Here is a 17,991-nt window from a genome sequence, read left to right on the forward strand (position 1 = left end):
TTACTTTATTTCTCTTCTTGTTGCGGCTGTTTTCTCTTATTCTATCTCTGGATTAAAAGCAAAAAGATAAGACAGAGAAATGAGGAGGTGTCTGATAAACATGAGTATTTAAATTGTGTTTTTCTGTTGTTTTTTTTTCTCTCTCTCAGTGGCCACACCCCCCTGATGGTGACGGGGACCAATCTGGACGTGGTTCAGGAGCCCAGGATCCGAGTCAAATACGCCGGCCACGAATCTGTCAACGTAAGAGACCCCCCTACACCGTCTCAACCATGGAGTTTGTGCCGCATGTGCTCTCTGAATACACCTCCTGCAGAATATACACTAACTAGGTCCTGCTTGACTCGCCAAACACTGCTATACAAGCAGGCTAAGTGATGTTTAGCTTGGGTATAAAGAGTACTATCTCCTCCTAACAGCCCCTCCAGCTTTCTACGCTTCCTGCTTGAACCCGGTCGTCTCAAGCACTTCAACGAGCATCTGAATTATGCAGCCGGTACTGAGAGTGGTCTGCGTGCAGTGTTTAATTAAGAGTTTACCCTAAATTTTCTTCAGGCTAAATCTCAGCTTCACATCCCCCCCTGCCTGCTAAGCTCTGTTGTGTTTTAATGTCACACCAGACATCCTGAATAGAATTCTCACTTGTTGGAGGAAGACTGAGGTTTTCAAACTACTGCATTTGCAGATTTTTTAAATTTCTTTTTTTTTTTTTTTTGCAGAGCAGGCTGGAGGAGAGTTTGAGAGAAGGAGGGGTGTAGGCGGGTCAGAAAGTCGGAGGTGTGCATGATCAGGGGCAAGGAGGCTCCTAATGGGTTTCAATGGAGGATTAACTGTGGTCAGAAGTCTTTGGTCAGCATAAAGAGCCCTTGTATAATCAAAGTCTTGGCTGTGGGAAATCGTTACAAATTGCATTTGAGCCCCGTGTCCTGGGGCTCCTTGTTTAATTAAAAGGATGGGATTTCCTCTCCGCGGTCTGGAGAACGGAGGGGAGATCAGACGAGTGGACAAAAGGGGGGGGAGCCGGTTGAATAGAGAGCGAGAGCAGGTGAAAGAAAAGAGCTCTCTGCACGGTGAATACTGTACTGACACAACACAGAAACATGCTGGAACACAACGGTCGTTGCATTTCTTCTTGTGATCCCTTCATACACAGCAATTACCATCGTCAGATAATGTGTCTGAAGAGGCAAAACTATCCAGTGTTGCACAACATAATTACAACTTTTGGAGGAAAGTCCAAAAACCAAACCTATTTTGGTAACCATTAATATGAAGGAACAGATAGTTACCATTAACTGGAAGCTGCTCATCTGCACAGTAGCTAATTATTAAAGTTACCTGGAAACATAGCGAGTAAAAGGCCTCCAAAATGTAGTGGTGTGGACGCACGAAGTCTGGAGAACATTATGCCTACGATTCAGCACTCAGGATGTTATCCGGGGCCATTTTATTCATAATGTCGTGCCACAGAGATGTAAGAGGACGTGTTTGTTTGTTCTACTCTCTGACAAATGTCCCATTCTCGTGATTTCAGTCATTCTTTGATTTGAAATGTTGATTATTCCCACCAATATTTCAATCTAAACATCTGTCAAAAAAAATACAAAATCGCCATCTTTTTTCACCGTAACGTGCAGCCCCTAAGTTGCGACAAACTAAATCTCATGGTTAATTGACAGAATCTGAGGAGCCTTGTCTCACTTGTGGAGTGATTTGTCCTCCCTCTCTCTGCAATGTCACCCTCCTGTCCCTGACATTTGTAATCTAAAATTCACCTCAAATGTGTGAATTGCTCGGTTCGAGCTCCTTTGCTAAATTCCTAACTCCGTGCTGCAACGTGTCCTCACTTAAGAACACATTTCCCCTAAAAGACCTTTGTGAGTTACGAAAAAACCTGGTAATTACAAGTAAAAGGCAGATCTGTGCTGTTTTTTATGTTTAGAGAAGAGAGAAGAAAACATAGCGAGTGACTCCTGGAGACCTGGCAAAATGGGATTTGACTCGTGTGTGTGTGTGTGTGTGTGGGTGCCGTGCCGTCTGATTTGTCAGCTTCCGAGGCTTTTGAAAGAGAGTTGTTCATCTTTCGGAGCGTCTCGTCTCTTCCAACTCCACACCGAGCGTCTTCGCCAAAAAAGAAAAGCCTGTGTCACCGTCTTGATTGGCCCCACAGCCACAGAGAATGAATTTCTATTAAATGCTAAGGTTACAATTACCCATCCTTCATCCCATCTCCCCCCCCTCCTCTCTCTATCCCCTTCCTCTTTTGTCGCTGGAGGAAGGCAAACAGCAGAGCAGCCTATAGCAATAAGAGCTGCTGTCTGTCAGGCAGCCTTCAAATGATCACCTGTCTCCCGCTAAATTGCCTCTCTTCTCTCCCTCCCTTGTGTCACCTGCACAGATTCACAAAGAAACTGGGAGAGAGAGAGAGAGAGAGGGAGAAAGAAAGGACAATTTTCTTTGTGAAATGCTCTGTATCTGTCACCGGATTCACGGCTGAAACATTTATCATAATCTTGATTAAAGCTAAAAGGGTTATTTTCACAGCTCCGGAACATTTCCCCTGTCCCAGAAAGATTTCATCCACCCCCCCCTGTATTTGCCACACTTAACACGTCTGGACTGAGTGTCAGGCTCGGCACATCGGGTGCATTTGCAGCTGCTTGATGATGAATGAAAGTGTTCAGCACGGGTGTGCCGGGCTGCCATCACGTCGAGGCCAATCAGGCTGATTGTCTTGTACGCCGAGGAGTCGAGGCGCGCATCATCGCTAAGGGCAAACGACAATGGACGCTCAAGAACGTACAGTTTACATGCTTGTGATGATTTTGTATTCTCGGTCTGTGCGCGTGTTTCTTCCCGTGCCAGACATCTCGACAGCGTCGGCGTCACGAGTGCCTCATTAAATCATCACCGCGTCTTGAGTGTCCACAGTCTGGAGGGGCTACTGCTGGTTCCTCTTTGACATCTCTGTTGTGCAGCTTTTGTTCCGGCTTTAAAAGAAGAAGAGCCACTTGTTAAGACGGTGCTTTACAGAAGATGTTCTGTAAATTAGTCGCAACCTCATCAAAGACACACGGGAGATGATTTTTCTTTCCCCCTTCCCAGCGTGACACACGTCGTAGAGGAAAATTTAAAACCACTGGCTCAGGCTTTGCAGGAACGGATCATGTGTGAGCGGATTGGAGCTGAAGTCAGAATTGACACCAGTATTAGAAGTTGGTCGGACTAGCAAGCGGGCAGGAAAATAGACACAGTGTAGGTGTAGCAGGGTACAGGAAGTGCCAGTGACTAGCTATCCAGCGTTAGCCTCGGGATGACCTTTGACTCAACGACCCCTTTCGCATTCTCTCCTACGCACATCTCCACAGCCAGTCCATCTTATCCTTTATTCCTCTCTCACTCTGGCTCCCTCCATCGCCGCTTTCCTGGCCAGAGACCTTTGAATGGTCGAGTGGGCTGCAGCAGCAGCACAGTAGATCATGGTAATGTATTCAGCCAGAGGGGCTGGAGTGTTACTGCCTTAAAACACCCCGGCTCTGTCCGGCGGTAGAGAAAGAAAGACAGATGAGGCCAAGATTCCAATTATTTTCTCTGTGTGTTGACCTCGATTCACTTTATCAATGCTGAACAATGTGTAGCTTTCTTTCCCCCCACATGGCCTAAAGGACTTGATGTACTATTGTGTGTATAGACTCTGTTTTTTTGGCGATACGCAGGGAATTTGTTTTCACTGTGATGCGCTGGAGATGGAGAGCAGAAATACTTACAGTCGTGTAACGTCACGACTGTATTTCGTAACATTCTGCTGAGACAGAGTGGTAGAAAATAATCTCTCGATTCAGCGGAGCGTCTGGAAAATCCTGTAATCCTCATAAATCCTTTGTAGCGTAAAAAGAAAAGGAAGCAGTGCACGTTAATAAAGATAACTTAATGTACATATAAAGGGAGGCAGGAGACATGCAAAAGTGTTATTTGACATGCAGCCGTTTTTATTGCCCCGCCCACAGAGGAACCCAGATACCCACGTCCCTTTGTGAAGTCCCACAACGCCCCATTTTACCCATCACTGTTTACTCACTCGTTGCCTTGGATTTACGCACGTCACACTCGCTGCCACACGGCGCCTGAGAAACATCCGACGTGATCGCGGCAGTTTTCTGTACTGACAGGATTCAGCGAAGGAACGGATTTATTTAAGAGAGAGAAAGAGAGAGAGAGAGAGAGAGAGAGAGAGGGAGTAAGAGGAGAGAAAGTGAGGACAGTGTGTCGGGAAAAAAAAATAAAAAAAGAAAACCTCACAGTATCCATCTCAGGCGGAGCAGATGGTAGTCAGAGCTGTAGTTGACTTGCAAATGCCTCGTCGTTCCAACGTGACTGTCACGAGGACGCCTGGCGGAGCATCTGGGCCTGTCTGTATGACGTGTCGCCATGCCAACAGTGAGGAAGTCGCCCCGTGTCTAATTTTATTTGAACTCGTTCATCCTTTTAATCCATCCATCCATTCAAACTCTCGGAGTGATCTGGAGAACATTAGAAAAATTACACTCATTCATTCCTACGTGAAACAAAAACGGGCGAACTCATCCGTTAATCACTCACTGTATTCTCCAGAAGGTGTTAAGTCACTGTTGCACTGTGAACAACAATGTTATCACATGTTATTTCACAAGTTGTTGCCTATTTTATAACTTTTAGAACGGCGCTCTTCAAAGCGTGTTCGTCACCTCTGGCTGGCTTGCAGTCAAGTGACGCCCATGCATATACGCAGCCTAAAACTCAAAAGTGTGTCAGGAGTCCTTTTCTTTCTCTCGCTATCTATTTTTAAAAGGACGTGTCTTCTCGCTCTGCTCGTGCACTACTGCGGCGTGTAGAGCGAGAAAAGATGTTTCAAGACCAGGGGAGCGCTACTACGGAGCGTCGAGGCTCGTGGTGCGGCTGCAGACTGCAGCAAGTGCTTTGCTGTTTATGTCTCTGTAGGAAGCAGAGCAGAGGACGTAGAGCAGCTACTCTCGCTTCAGCTACTTCAGAGGTACATAAGGAAGGAGGATACATCTAAAGAGGTCAGAGCTCCAGAAACAAGTGCTGCTGCAGTGACCTCTTTATATGTCTCTTATTTCTTTCACCTGTAAGACCTGATTTCACACAAACAGAACAACAGAAAATGACCCGCCGACTATTCTGATTGCAAAAAATACCTAATTTGATCAATTTTCATATGAAAATAGCGAACGTTCCCTTGTTTTAGCTGCTGCAAGTGTTTGGATCTGCCTTTCTCTACTTTGTATAATTGCGTGCGTCATATTTGGGTTTTTTTTGTTTGTTTGTTTGGTTTTTTTTTTGATTGTTGGTCTGTCAAAACATGAAAAAACAAAGCAGCTTGCTCGCCGCAGGGCTCCGATATCCACCGATTTAATGCACCGCTGCACAACGCCGGCTCATGTACGCATGAGAACAGTCACGTGAGCGAGGACGCTGTGATGAGTTCGATGCAAGAGTATATTCCTCATTCCCTGTAGATGTAGTAACATGTGTGAGATAACGGCTGACAGTCTTCCATCAAAATAACCGCAACAATTCACTGATATACATGTACGCATTTAAGACCATATCACAGAGGGAAGGCCCTGCATACAGTACGTGTCTTTAAACATCTCCAATCAAGAAAATTAAGGTATTTTATAGTGTTTTCTGACATTGCAAGGAGTTTGTAGGTTTAAGTGGTATCTAGTTGTGTGTTTGAACCACTCGTCTCACACCCCCCTTACTAAAACCCATGAAAGTCCTTCTCGAGAGCTGGTGTTTGGTACGTCCTCTCTTGGCTACACCGCCCGCTCTGTGATATTAAAAAGAAAAGAAAAAAAAAAGTCTCCTCCTCAGGGAACAGAGACACAACTATTCTTAGTTTCAGGTGATTATACACTAATGACAACTTTTCCATTTCGTTTCTGCCACTAACTCCTACACACTGGACCTTAAATAGGCCAAACAATTAACATTAATTAAGAAAAAATGATAATCAACGGATTAAATAGATGATTAGAATAATTGCTAGTTGCAGCCTGAAGTCGCACACAAGCAAAGTTCCCCCCCCAAAGTTCTCGAATCGTACTTTCTTTGCACATTTAGTTTCATACAAGCACTCTGCAGTCCACATCCAAGAGAAAAGTAAATAAAGGGACCAGACTCTCCCTCCACCTCTGCAGTCACACTCCCGCAACTCACCTTGCACCACGCTGGCAAAACACAATCGGTGTAGCCTCCGCAGAATGAGTTTGCATCGATCTCCCCGGCTTGCTCCCCGAGAAAGCAGACAACAGGTAGGAGGCGTGGTAGTCGCCAGCGTTCACCAGCTTTGATGATATTTACCTCTAATTAAGTTTCTTCCCCAGAGAGAGAGCTGGGAGGGAGTGAGCGCAGATAAAAACCTCTCCGAGCAGAGTGCTGTGCAGCAATCAATCCTCTCTCCTGCTCCCTCCAGAGCTGAGCCGGAGGAGGATGGATGGAAGACAGGTCTCTCATCTGGGAAAACTGGAGAGAAGTAATAAAAGAGCCATAGCTCAGCCTCCACCTGAGGAGATAGAGGAGCGTTGCCTCCAACCTTTGTGGTTGTTGTCCTCCAGTGTTTTTCGGGGGGGTGGGAGGGGGAGCAGTCGCAGCAATTTATTTTCGATTTTATGGAGGCTTCCTCTCCAATAGAGATGGATTTAATGACACGCGATAAATCCTTTTTCGCTGAGAAGAATGAGGATTTTATATGCCAATTATTAGACTGCACAGCCTCCTGCAGGGTTCATGTTGATACCAGTGTGTTTCAGTTTAGATCACACTGTAGGTTAGAACAAACAGAGGGCTTTACAACGGGGAAAAAAAAAAACTTTGGTGTTGAGCTGCGTTTCATTTTTTTCGGAGACGGGGAGAAAGAAAAGCAAACAGCTAAGCTGCGCTGAACTGTCTGTGTTTATCCTGGATGACTGAATCACACATCTCGTTTCATTTCGGGGCGCTGAGGCTGCGCACGATCGCAGACTGCAGCACGTCCCCAACAGCATCTCCAAAAGTGGGATTTTCTCTCCCGACACATTTTTTTCTTATCCTCTGCCTGCGTTTGTTCTCCCCAGGTGTGTAAAGTGCTGAACACCACGAGCATGAGCTGCTTCGCTCCCTCCCTGATGGCAGAGTACCACCCGGGCTTGGACACGGTGAAGCACGCCGACGAGTTCGGCTTCATCTTCAACAACGTCCAGGCGCTGCTGGTCTACAACAACACCAACCTCCTCTACTACCCAAACCCTTACTTTGAGCCCCTCAGCACCTCTGGGGTCCTGGAGCAGAAGCCAGGCTCACCCATCATTCTCAAGGTACGAGGAAGACAGATTAGACACTGAAATCTAAAGGACAACGTCTTTTTCCCGAAATAAGTTCTGGCGTAGCGAACTCACAGGACTGATCAGCTGTTTCTGCTCTGCTGGAGAGACAAAAAAAAAAGCTGTTTTTAAAAAATGTAAATAATCTGTTCATCGCTCCACAGAGATCTGATGTGACCTTCCTCACATGAAAACAAGAAACAAACTGAAATTAAATATTTCCTTCTTGTTTTTTGCGGTTTGACGCTCGTGCGACCGGAGTTTTTCTCCAAAGAAAGCCGCAGTCCAACAACATTAAAGGACTCAAATAAACTGGAAGAGATGAAGAAGGTCTCCTTTTACTCACATTACAATCTGCTCACATATGGCCTATAAAAAAGTGATTAAAGGAGGGCTTAATATTCTCATTTTCAGGTTAATCATGTTCTTTCTAGTCGCTACTCTCTGTTTTAGCTCCCCCCCAGAAATATCCCATTTGCTCTGATTGGTCACTGTTAACAACAACAGAGCAGCTTTACTTAGTTATTTCTTACATGCCAAACTACCTGCGAGGTATGAAATTAAAGAAATGTGTGACGGGACGACTTAGTGTGATGTCAAGAAGTCAGAGAACTTAAGGTGAGACTACTGATGAGGCGTTTCAGGAACTATTTTTTTGTGGAAGAGAAGCTTCTGTTGTTGCATATTTGACCTTTCATGACCTTTTACATGCACAAGAGCTGATATGAAAGAGAGAAAAAGAGCAAAAAAGCAAAATTGGTCTAAAATAATTGATGTAAATTGTCACCAGTTCCTCCAAAGAACCACTTTATTTGTGTCAACTGTTCCAACTGGAACTGAAGTTGTGCCATCGTTACTATTCCAGCTCCTAATAAATGCTTAATGAAAATGTAGAGAATCAAGCATTAATTTTCTTTTTAGCATTAATTAATTTTCTTTTAACCGATTTTCATCCAGATTTGGTTTGAACTTGTATTAAATCAGGATGCTACCTTCTCTTCTTCTTGCGCTGTAATTGTTTCTTTGTCTTGATCCAAAAAATACATAATTTATATGCTTTCAATCCTACATTGAGGAATATATTGTATTTCCTTGTCCTGATTGCCAGCTGTTCCCACTTACCGCCACTGTGAAGTGCATCGCCTTGTTTGATCTCAGTATGGAGTCACATTTGGCCGCAGCTGTGCCCAAACCTGTGGATGTAATTTACAGTTTTCTGAGGAGACACACTGGCTTTGTGGCTAAAAATTGTCTGATCTTTGTTGAGATGTGTGTTTGTGTGTCCCGAGTTTTCCTCCCTAATTTCGCACCCTGCTGTCCGTCTCCACGCGCCCACAGGGCAGAAACCTCGTTCCCCCGGCGTCAGGAGGGGTGAAGCTTAACTACACCGTGCTGATCGGAGAGACTCCCTGCTCCGTCACCGTGTCGGAGAGCCAGCTGCTGTGCGAGCCGCCCAACCTCACTGGACAATACAAAGTCATGGTCAGTGCCGGGTAATGTGTCTGTGTTTGCCTAGTGTCCATCCACCGAACTTTTCTCTCCCTCTCTTGTTTCCAATCCGTCCACGCGTTTGTGGATTCGTCTTCATAATAGTCGGCCTCGTGAACTCCATTATTCGTGCTCTCATCATTGTTCATTCTGCTGAAGGAAACGGGTCAGAGGTGAGAGCAGCATGAGTGTGCTCTCGCTGTCAAAAAGGTTCTGCCAGAATCCCCTGCAATTATATTTAGTTGTCTGCTCGCTTATTGAGTGCAAGCCCCGGACCATTTCCCTCTAAACGCGAGCGCATAGGTGGCCGCGTGTGTTTGCACTCAGTATCAGTTTCAGCAGGCAATATTTAGCAGTGTTTTGGCAGGATTCTGAGGCTCGGCTTACAAATGGCCACCAATCGTGTGATATAGATCTCAAGACGGGTGATTGGACTCTGTTGAAGCTCTGGCAAATGTTGTGTTCTCCTCTTCATGTTTTAGTTATGAGAATCCTGTATAACTGCGCTGATTTAAGATTCCTTGTGATCACACGTGTTTGTGTCTCTCTCTCTCTCTCTACAGGTTCAGGTGGGCGGCCTCCACGTCTCCCCCGGCGCCGTCCACATCATGTCCGACAGCCTGCTGACCCTCCCGGCCATCGTCAGCATCGCTGCCGGCGGAGGGCTCCTCCTCATCATCGTCATCCTCGTCCTCATCGCCTACAAGCGAAAGTCGCGGGAGAACGACCTCACCCTGAAGCGCCTGCAGATGCAAATGGACAACCTGGAGTCGCGGGTCGCCCTCGAGTGCAAAGAAGGTTGGTAGTAGAATGGCGCGGTCAGCGGCGTGGAGGAGCCTATTGTTAGGCTTCAAATTGCAGGGTGATTACGGGTCTACTTCGCCGGGAATATTCCACTCGCAGCCCGTAATTCTAGAGGCTGCTCTATCACTCACGGAGCTGAATGGGGCTGTTGAATGCATTTCAATTGTGCCGACTGTAATCACACAGCAGGCATGAGTGTGCAAATAGTACAGTAAGTAAATCTGCGCGTGTGTTAAACAGTCCAGCGAAAATGTCTTCAAATCTGGGTCACTGAGTCATCCTGGTTACATGTCACAACATGCAGATTAAGTCAGTTAACCCCGACTGTGACCCGTCTAGTCGCGTCCTGAGTCTCCGCAGTTCTTACCGCCTCCCGGTTTGCATGCTGGGTACACAGTCGCGCACAAACCGACACATGAATACAGAGTTTCTCATTAGCGCAACCTCGACCTCCTCCCAGCGAGGGACACGTAACGCTTAGTGCATTTTTTATGCTAGTCTCAACCAGAGGGGGTAACGCCACGTTTGTCTTTTGACGCGATGTGTGTGTGTGTGTGTGTGTGTGTGTGTGTGTGTGTGTGTCTTAAAGCCTGCGTCTAGTTGTGTGTGTGTGTTTTAAGTGTTCCCAGCAGAAAAGGAAACCAAACAAATGCCACTTTATCACGTGCTGTTTTGAAACACACTCCTCCCCTGTGGCTCGGGGTTAAGAGACGGGGCGCCATAGTCCATTTGACCTTTGACCTTCCGCCCATTGGGATGACCGCAGATAACCTCGGGCCGACCTCCAGCTACAGCAGCGCCACTAGAGCGCTCTATGTTCCAGTCCTGAGTTATATATGAATACATACATGGATTTTATACCTTTGGTTACACAGGACTGGGCAGTAAGCACCACGTGTATTAAAGTTGTGGTTAGTGTTGGGTATCCGCGCTTGCTGCCACTTCGGTTTTTATCTGAATGCTTAAAATAAAAACTGCTGTTTGTCCCTGATGTCGTCATCCTGAGCCGATCACTGAGACAGTTTGACAGCGTTCTGGGGATTTCATCAGCCAAGAGTGGACCCTCATTATTTATCCCCTCCGGCCAACCCTGATCACCTCTCCTGGTGTTATTATGCAGCAAACTTCCGGAGTGGTCAACCGACAGAAAGACGGATAGTCAGACAGACAGACAGACAGACGGGCAGGCGGGCAGATAGACAGAGCGGCAAACAGGGGGGAATCAGTCACACACAGGCAGCCTTGGGAAAGAAGAAGATTAATGTTTTAACCATTAGCAGTGGCCAGGAGTGTGCTGCCCCGCGGGGTGGATTTAGTTGGGTACCTGGGTTCATCCTTATGAGTGTATATACTCCATGGGCGCCCGTGAGCCCATGTGTTGGTGTGTAAACCCAGGAGTGGCAGGGGGGAGGCCGGGAGGTGAGGAGCTCAGCCTAGTTGGAGACGGCGGAGTTTTGAGGAGGGTGTTAGGGGGGGACTGCTGCTGCTCCTGTGATAGGCTGCAGATGGGGGGGGGGGGGGGAGATCCTTCCCCAAGGGCGGCGAAGCAGTTCGACAGAGCCGTGGGCCTGAACAGGCGTCGTCAGGATGGAGCCAATTAACCAGTGCTCACCTGCAGCCTCACACTGAGATGACACACACTCTTTGGGGCCTTAGCTACAGCCAATTTACTGGCTGGTAGATAAAAATGAGTAAGGGAAGGGGAGGTGTGTGTGTGTGTGTGTGTGTATGTGTGAGACAGAGCGCGTCTGTGTTTTTTAAGGGAGAGATTTGAAATATCGAGTTTCTGACATGAAGACTATCCTGGGCTTTAACTGTCAGCTTCATCATAACGGTAGTAAACACCATGAAGATGAGACGGATTCACGTATTTGGTCCCTGTGGATTAAAGAGCTGTTTTTTCCTCTTACGCCGCGTGTCTTGCAAGTATTCCCTCCAACTGGCCTCTCATTCGTTTGGTCCTCCTTCTCTTCCAGCCTTCGCCGAGCTGCAGACGGACATCAATGAGCTGACCAGCGACCTGGACAGAGCCGGGATCCCACACCTGGACTACCGGACCTACGCCATGAGGGTCCTCTTCCCCGGCATCGAGGATCATCCGGTCCTCAGAGAACTGGAGGTAACGAGAGAGCAAAGACACGAGAGCAAGAAAAAGAGAGAGAGAGACTGGGAGGAAGATGCTGTATGTGCAGTGAATGTAGTAAGAAAAGACGAGAGGAAGTCAAACCGAGGTAAAAAAAAAAAAAAGAGAGCGAGGGAGTGCGTCTGCCTCACCGCTCTCCCTGCAGGGCAACCTCCATAAGCAGCAAAGTGCTCGGGGGGGGAAGGAAACCAGTGTGCTACTTATCCTTCCTACCCCTCTGGTCTCACACACACACACACACACACACACACACACACACACACACACACACACACGTACATGTATATATATGCCTCACATGCAAGCTCCCTCATGGAAAACAGGGTCCAAGCACACGGCTATTTCATCCACCAGTGGCTGCAGTACGAGGTGTAATGAACTGAGTAATTCCCAATCCTCAGGCAGGACCGTGGGTTCCTCCACTGGGGGGGAAAAAACTGGCTGGTTAACACTTTTTCGCTCTTCTTTACGGGGCCGGAGTGGCGTCGGGGAATGAGTTTATTTTATCTGGACAACACCAGAGTTGAGTCCAGAGGATTGAAACTATTAGGGATAAAGAGATTCGGGATGATAGAGGTCAACCAATTTATTTGTTGATTGTGTGTGATGAGGGGTGGGCGGGTGGAGAGGCGGCAGTTCGATCAGGCTCGACCTCGTATGGTGGAAGTCAACGGCAGTGTCTCGTACAAGGACATCCAGTGAGCTTGACTGTTTGTGTGACAGGTTTTTCCATCAAATGGGCTCAAACTTTTGAAAAAAAAGAAGAAAAACAGCAAACAAATACAAAGAGAGAGAGTTTTGTCACTTTGGAATCGTCTTACCCCCGGCAAGCTCTTTGACATTTGCCTTGAAAGTGAAATGGCGGCTAACTCGACTGACCCGGGTCAATAATTGATTAAGATCTTCTCAGTTACTCACCATGAGTGGAAACTTGTGTCTGCCAGGAGTGTAACGTGAGTGAGGCTTTTGTTGCCTTTGGAAAAAATCTTTATTTTGTGCGAGACAAGGTCAGGATGCAAAGCTGAGGAGCAACGATCCTGTTTGAAACTCATTTAGCTTGTTGCTATGCTGTACCTCAGCGTGGAAGGTTCACAAGGTAGGATTAAAAGGAAAATAATAAATGGGACATAAAGGTGTAGTACACAAAAAACACCTGCAATGCACCGAGGGGACACAGCACCTCAAACACAGAAGCACCCAGCAAATTAGCAGAACACTTCTTATTCAAAGTATTGCTGGAAACCTTTTTTTGCTCTCACATGCATTACTCTCCCGTCCTCTTCTGCCCAGGTGTCAGGGAACGGCCAGCAGAACGTGGAGAAGGCCCTGAAGCTGTTTGGCCAGCTCATCAACAACAAGGTGTTCCTGCTCACCTTCATCCGGACGCTGGAAATGCAGCGCTCGTTCTCCATGAGGGACCGCGGCAACGTGGCCTCACTTATCATGACGGCGCTGCAAGGGCGACTGGAGTACGCCACCGACGTCCTCAAACACCTGCTGTCGGACCTCATCGACCGCAACCTGGAGAGCAAGAACCACCCCAAGCTGCTGCTGCGCAGGTAAAACACAGCACACCACGAGACGGACGTGACTAAAACATTTATAAGTAATTTATTTAATCTATTAATTAAACTTGATTTACAGTAAATGTTATCCTCAAATCTCTTTATAGCAAACAAAGACAGACTTCTTAACTGATGAGATTTATGTTGTTCCTTTTTTGATATTGAAATGATTAAAAAGAACAAAGACAAATAAATTAACAGGAAGTAATATAAACAAATTATACACAGTCACATTAAAGTAAATCTCTTAATCCTCAGCGACACTGTGTGATCCATGGTTTCACTTATTTGATTAGACTGATTTCAGTCAGGAGGATGCTGTACTATTGTTTATCCGTTTGTATGATTTCCGTTAGGCTGAAAACACTCAGTCCTCATTTAAAAAGCTTGTAAAGAAGCGCGCAGCTGTAGGAGGATGTTGATACGTATAGACAGATGAATGAGGATTGATCTCGGGGGCTGTATGTTTCTCCTCCTCTCCTTCTCTTTGAGGATGGATGCATCCTGCTGTTCCCCTGCGACGCCTCGCAGATTAAGGCTTGCAGCGAGCGCTACAGCACATCTACGGCACGCTGTCGTAAACGCCACGCGCCCCGAACACCACGACAAACCTCCGGATTCTATGCATAATTCCGTATTCTCTCCCGCGCTGCGTCTCTCCCTCGGTCGCCCTCGATGGCGATGTCAGTCTCGCTTATCCTCCAGGCTCGGGCTCCCTATAAAACATTCAGAAGCGGGTTCATTTGAACTTTTTTTTTTTTTTTTTTTCCTCCCGTCTCCGTGTCTCTCAGCATACATTGTTTTCCAGGGGAGTTGAGGTGATGTGCTGAAACTTTAAACACCCGCTAAGTCCTTGTCTGAGTGTCCTCAGATGCTTTTGGTGGCTCTGTAGGTATTGAAGAGGGTTAAAGGACTGACAGTGCTGAGGTCAGAGGATACAGAGTGTGGAAAGCACACTTTTTTTGAAGAAGCTTTCTGAAGGCCTGAGCACAGTTCTGATTATGTTTACATGGCTGATGAGCAGAAACAGTGAACGCAGGCAGCTGCATTAAAACAACACCTTGGTTCTGATGTGTTTCCTTAATGTTCCCTTAGCCATCCATTAAGTATACGGGCTTTTCCTTTTATAGGTCGTTGGGCAATTCAATTGCGAGAATAAGTGTAAATTTAAGTTGCAACTTCTTTAAGTGCTTATGATCCGGTCAGGTTTAGGCCATCCTTATGGTTAGGGTAAGAAATGATCACATTTTGGCTTAAAATACCCGTTTTGACCATCGCAGAGACACCATGCAGATGTCCCAAGGTCCCACAAACATGACTGCAGGTTGAATTAAAAGTGTCCAGTGGTGTCACGCCTCCAAATGTTGAAAAATACAGTCTCAAACTGCTTTCACTGGCTCGGCAGCCTCCTCACCTGTAACTCCTCCACCATCTCGATATATAAAAGTCAGGTCATAAACCTGTAATGGTACCATGAATTGTAGGAATGCCAATATGGTCCGTTTGACACGCACGACTGGGAACGTATCAGTAGTTTGCAGAAATGTTAACTGCCAGCATCAATCCGGGCATGAAACCAGACTTGCAAACTTGCAAACTAGAACTTTCCTCGCTCGTGGGTCGGGAGTTTTTTTCTTTCTCTTCCTACTATTCACCTGTTGAACTGATCTCATGAAAGACAGCGGGTACATCTCGAATCCCCCGGTGATATCTGATCCTTCCCTGATCCACGCTTGAACCAGAAGTTGTTCTGATTCATTATCCTTCAGACCTCTTTATTTCTGCTCCGAGGAGTGAGGAGGGATCTCTGAGGAGCCGTTGAGTGACACATGAGTGACACGAGCGAGCGCAGCAGCAGAAGACTCTCAGCTGAACTCTGCGACGATTAAATACTCTGCCGCCGTCTCTGGCACATCTGAACGCGTGGACGCCTCGGAGAAAAAGAACGTCTCATTACTCTTAAAACACAATTCCTCGTATCCTCTCTCTCCCGCATGATTTCCTTCAAATCAAATCAAATCAGTTTTATTTATACAGCCTGAAATCGCAATCACATCACCTCAATGGACAGTGAACGACATCCTCTTTCCTTAGACCCTCGATTCAAGAGAGGGAAAACTTGCCATGTTGATGGAAAAATAAACTCTTTTAACAGGGTAAAAGCCACAGAGGAGGGATCCCTCTAATTGATTATTAAGGTAATAAGTTACATTAACAGAAAGTCTGATACAAATTATGTGTAAAGTGAGTGGATCCAGGAGACGACAAGGAAGTTATTTCCTCTGACAAAAGAGGCTCCCAACTGAACCTGATGAATCTCCATATTCGGACCATGTCATTAGATCTTAAATGGGCGAGTAAGCAGACAAACCATTTAACCAGTGCACCACAAAATAACACATTATTTGTCAGAGGAAATAGCTGCCCGGGAGAAAAGACCTCACACAGAAGCAAACGGAGAACGAGGCTGAAAGACGGAGGAGTGGACTGAAGTGACAGAGCGTCAAATGGACCTGGATTAAACTGTTACTTCACACGACAGCAGTACCACCGCGTCACCTCTGAAGTTTTCATTATCCTGTCTTATGAGCAGCGCGGCGGTACGTAAATCCTCAGGTCCTGCCGCCGCCGCAGCTCCGCAGGGCTAAATGTCCCATAGTTTTTACATTTCACTCCCCGTTCTTTTTTTCTTTTTTTCTTTCTGAAGAAATTTAAGGGATTATCGATTTGACACGGCTCTTTACTGTTGTTGTCTTCCTTATCGCCCATTTGGAGAAAAGCCGACAGTCAAGTCGGCCGGCTTACTCGCACGCACAGACATCCACAGACGCACATACGTACGTGTCTGTGATGGCAGTCGAATTGAGCACGTCTCTCAGCAGTAATTGTGTTTGTGCAGCGTGCAGAGAAAGGCTGCCGGCCTGAGCTTTGTTGCCATTTTTATGTGCAGTCGTGTTTTTTTTCAGTCGGCTCTCCTCACTCCATTATCATATATAATAGGATGGTGAAAAGCTGGCTGCGTTGGCTAAGACGCCCCTCTGTCTTCTGGTATTGATGGATTAGCAGCATGTAAACAGATCCTTGTGCTGGTTTACGGTGTCCAAATGTGTCTCTTTACATCCATTTGCGCGTTAGTATACACTATCCTAACGCACTGCTGCGGCGAATGAAGCTGCCTTATTAAAACCCAGCATGCTTCCAGTGGGTTACAGTAGAAGCAGGGGTCACACTGAACGGTGTTCTGGATGAATTATTGGTGAGCTTACAGTCGCTGCATCAAGTGTACATGGATACAAGAGGAGGCCAACATACAGGAAGCACCTCCAGGTCACCCAACCCTCATCCTGTTCTCATTTATATTACAGCGGGTTTAAAGTGCATCCCAAGACATGTTCACGGCGAGGAGCTTCTCTCGCTTTCCTGCTCAGCTGTCATCGAATGCGTTTCCTCCAGAGGGTGAATGTGTTTCGCGAGCTAGCGTGCTCGACCTTTTTTTTTAATTTTTTTTTTTAAGGACCATAATCGCCCGAGCATCGCAGACCAAGACACAGAAATAGTTCCATCTGTCATTGCATTTCAGTGTGTTAACCTCATGTTCTCTCACTGATCTGCACTAATTAAAGTTTAATGTGCACGATGGATCCAAATGCTTGTTTTTTTATTCAAGGATGAGGCTGGAAATTGTCAGTGAAAGCTGTGAGAAGACCAGAGTGACCACAGAGTGAGTTATTTTCCAACCTCCCCAGAGTGATCGTCACCGGCAGTCAGTCCCAAACCCAGATGTTCTCGCTGAAGACATCAATCTTTAAAAAACATGAACATATACTTAAAAATAAAAGACTGAAAAACTTGTCTAACAAACACATGGCTGCTGAGGTTTATAGCATGTGTTACTCAAACAGGAGTCAATAGTGGACGTGATCTGGTGATCTTGGGATGATGATGAAGGACGATCTGTGATATTTGTGTGGTTCTGATAGTTTACAGACAAATCACAGCCACAGAACAGATCCTGAAACTATTTAAAGCAGGTGCCGGACCAATAGAAGATGAACATGTCTGCACACTTTAGCTCCTTTAATCTCCCTCCTCACATTTCTGAAGCGGAGGATTTTCTCCAAACGTCGCTTGTGGATGTGCCAATAAACTGAACCAAAGGAAGCGACAGGATGCAGACTTTATTTCCCAAGTTTTTAATTGCGTACACGTCTTACTTGTTAGTAAAGTACATTTGTCTGCTGGTTTTGGTCTAGATGGTTTACTTTCCCTTTTGTTAGCGTCAGAGTGACGATGATCGCCGCCCGTGCGTCCGCAGACCTGAGCATAACGCAACTTTGCTGTGGTAATGGTGGAGTAACATTTGTTTAGCTGAGGGGAAAGCTGCTTTGAGCTGAAGCTGCTTTGAGCACATCTTAAATGCCTAGTCGGCCAATCAGATCTCCCAGCTGGAACTACACGTTGTATAAAGAAGTACTGACGCGAGACAACACCTTAAAGATCCCCTCCAGACATGTTTTAACATACATCTCACATAAACTGATGTACATGGATTTGATATCTTCAGGGGGGCTTCAGGCTTCAAGGTACCACTTCACAGGTTGAATACTGGAAAAGGATTGAGGCCCAA

At 46.3% G+C, this 17,991-nt stretch overlaps 1 protein-coding gene across 4 annotated transcripts in view; it reads left to right on the plus strand.

The window, feature by feature from the left end:
- plxna2 (plexin A2) overlaps window positions 1–17,991 on the plus strand; it is a 183,337-nt gene that overhangs the window by 138,228 nt on the left and 27,118 nt on the right. For all 4 annotated transcript variants that reach the window (XM_037103945.1, XM_037103944.1, XM_037103946.1 and 1 more), the window contains exons 17-22: window positions 150–243; window positions 7,119–7,358; window positions 8,703–8,846; window positions 9,416–9,650; window positions 11,633–11,775; window positions 13,090–13,358. In XM_037103945.1, the coding sequence (XP_036959840.1) occupies window positions 150–243; window positions 7,119–7,358; window positions 8,703–8,846; window positions 9,416–9,650; window positions 11,633–11,775; window positions 13,090–13,358 (1,125 nt within the window). The remainder of the gene's footprint in view (window positions 1–149; window positions 244–7,118; window positions 7,359–8,702; window positions 8,847–9,415; window positions 9,651–11,632; window positions 11,776–13,089; window positions 13,359–17,991) is intronic.

This window comes from Acanthopagrus latus, chromosome 7 (assembly GCF_904848185.1).
Source record: "Acanthopagrus latus isolate v.2019 chromosome 7, fAcaLat1.1, whole genome shotgun sequence".
NCBI classification, from domain to species: Eukaryota; Metazoa; Chordata; class Actinopteri; order Spariformes; family Sparidae; genus Acanthopagrus; species Acanthopagrus latus.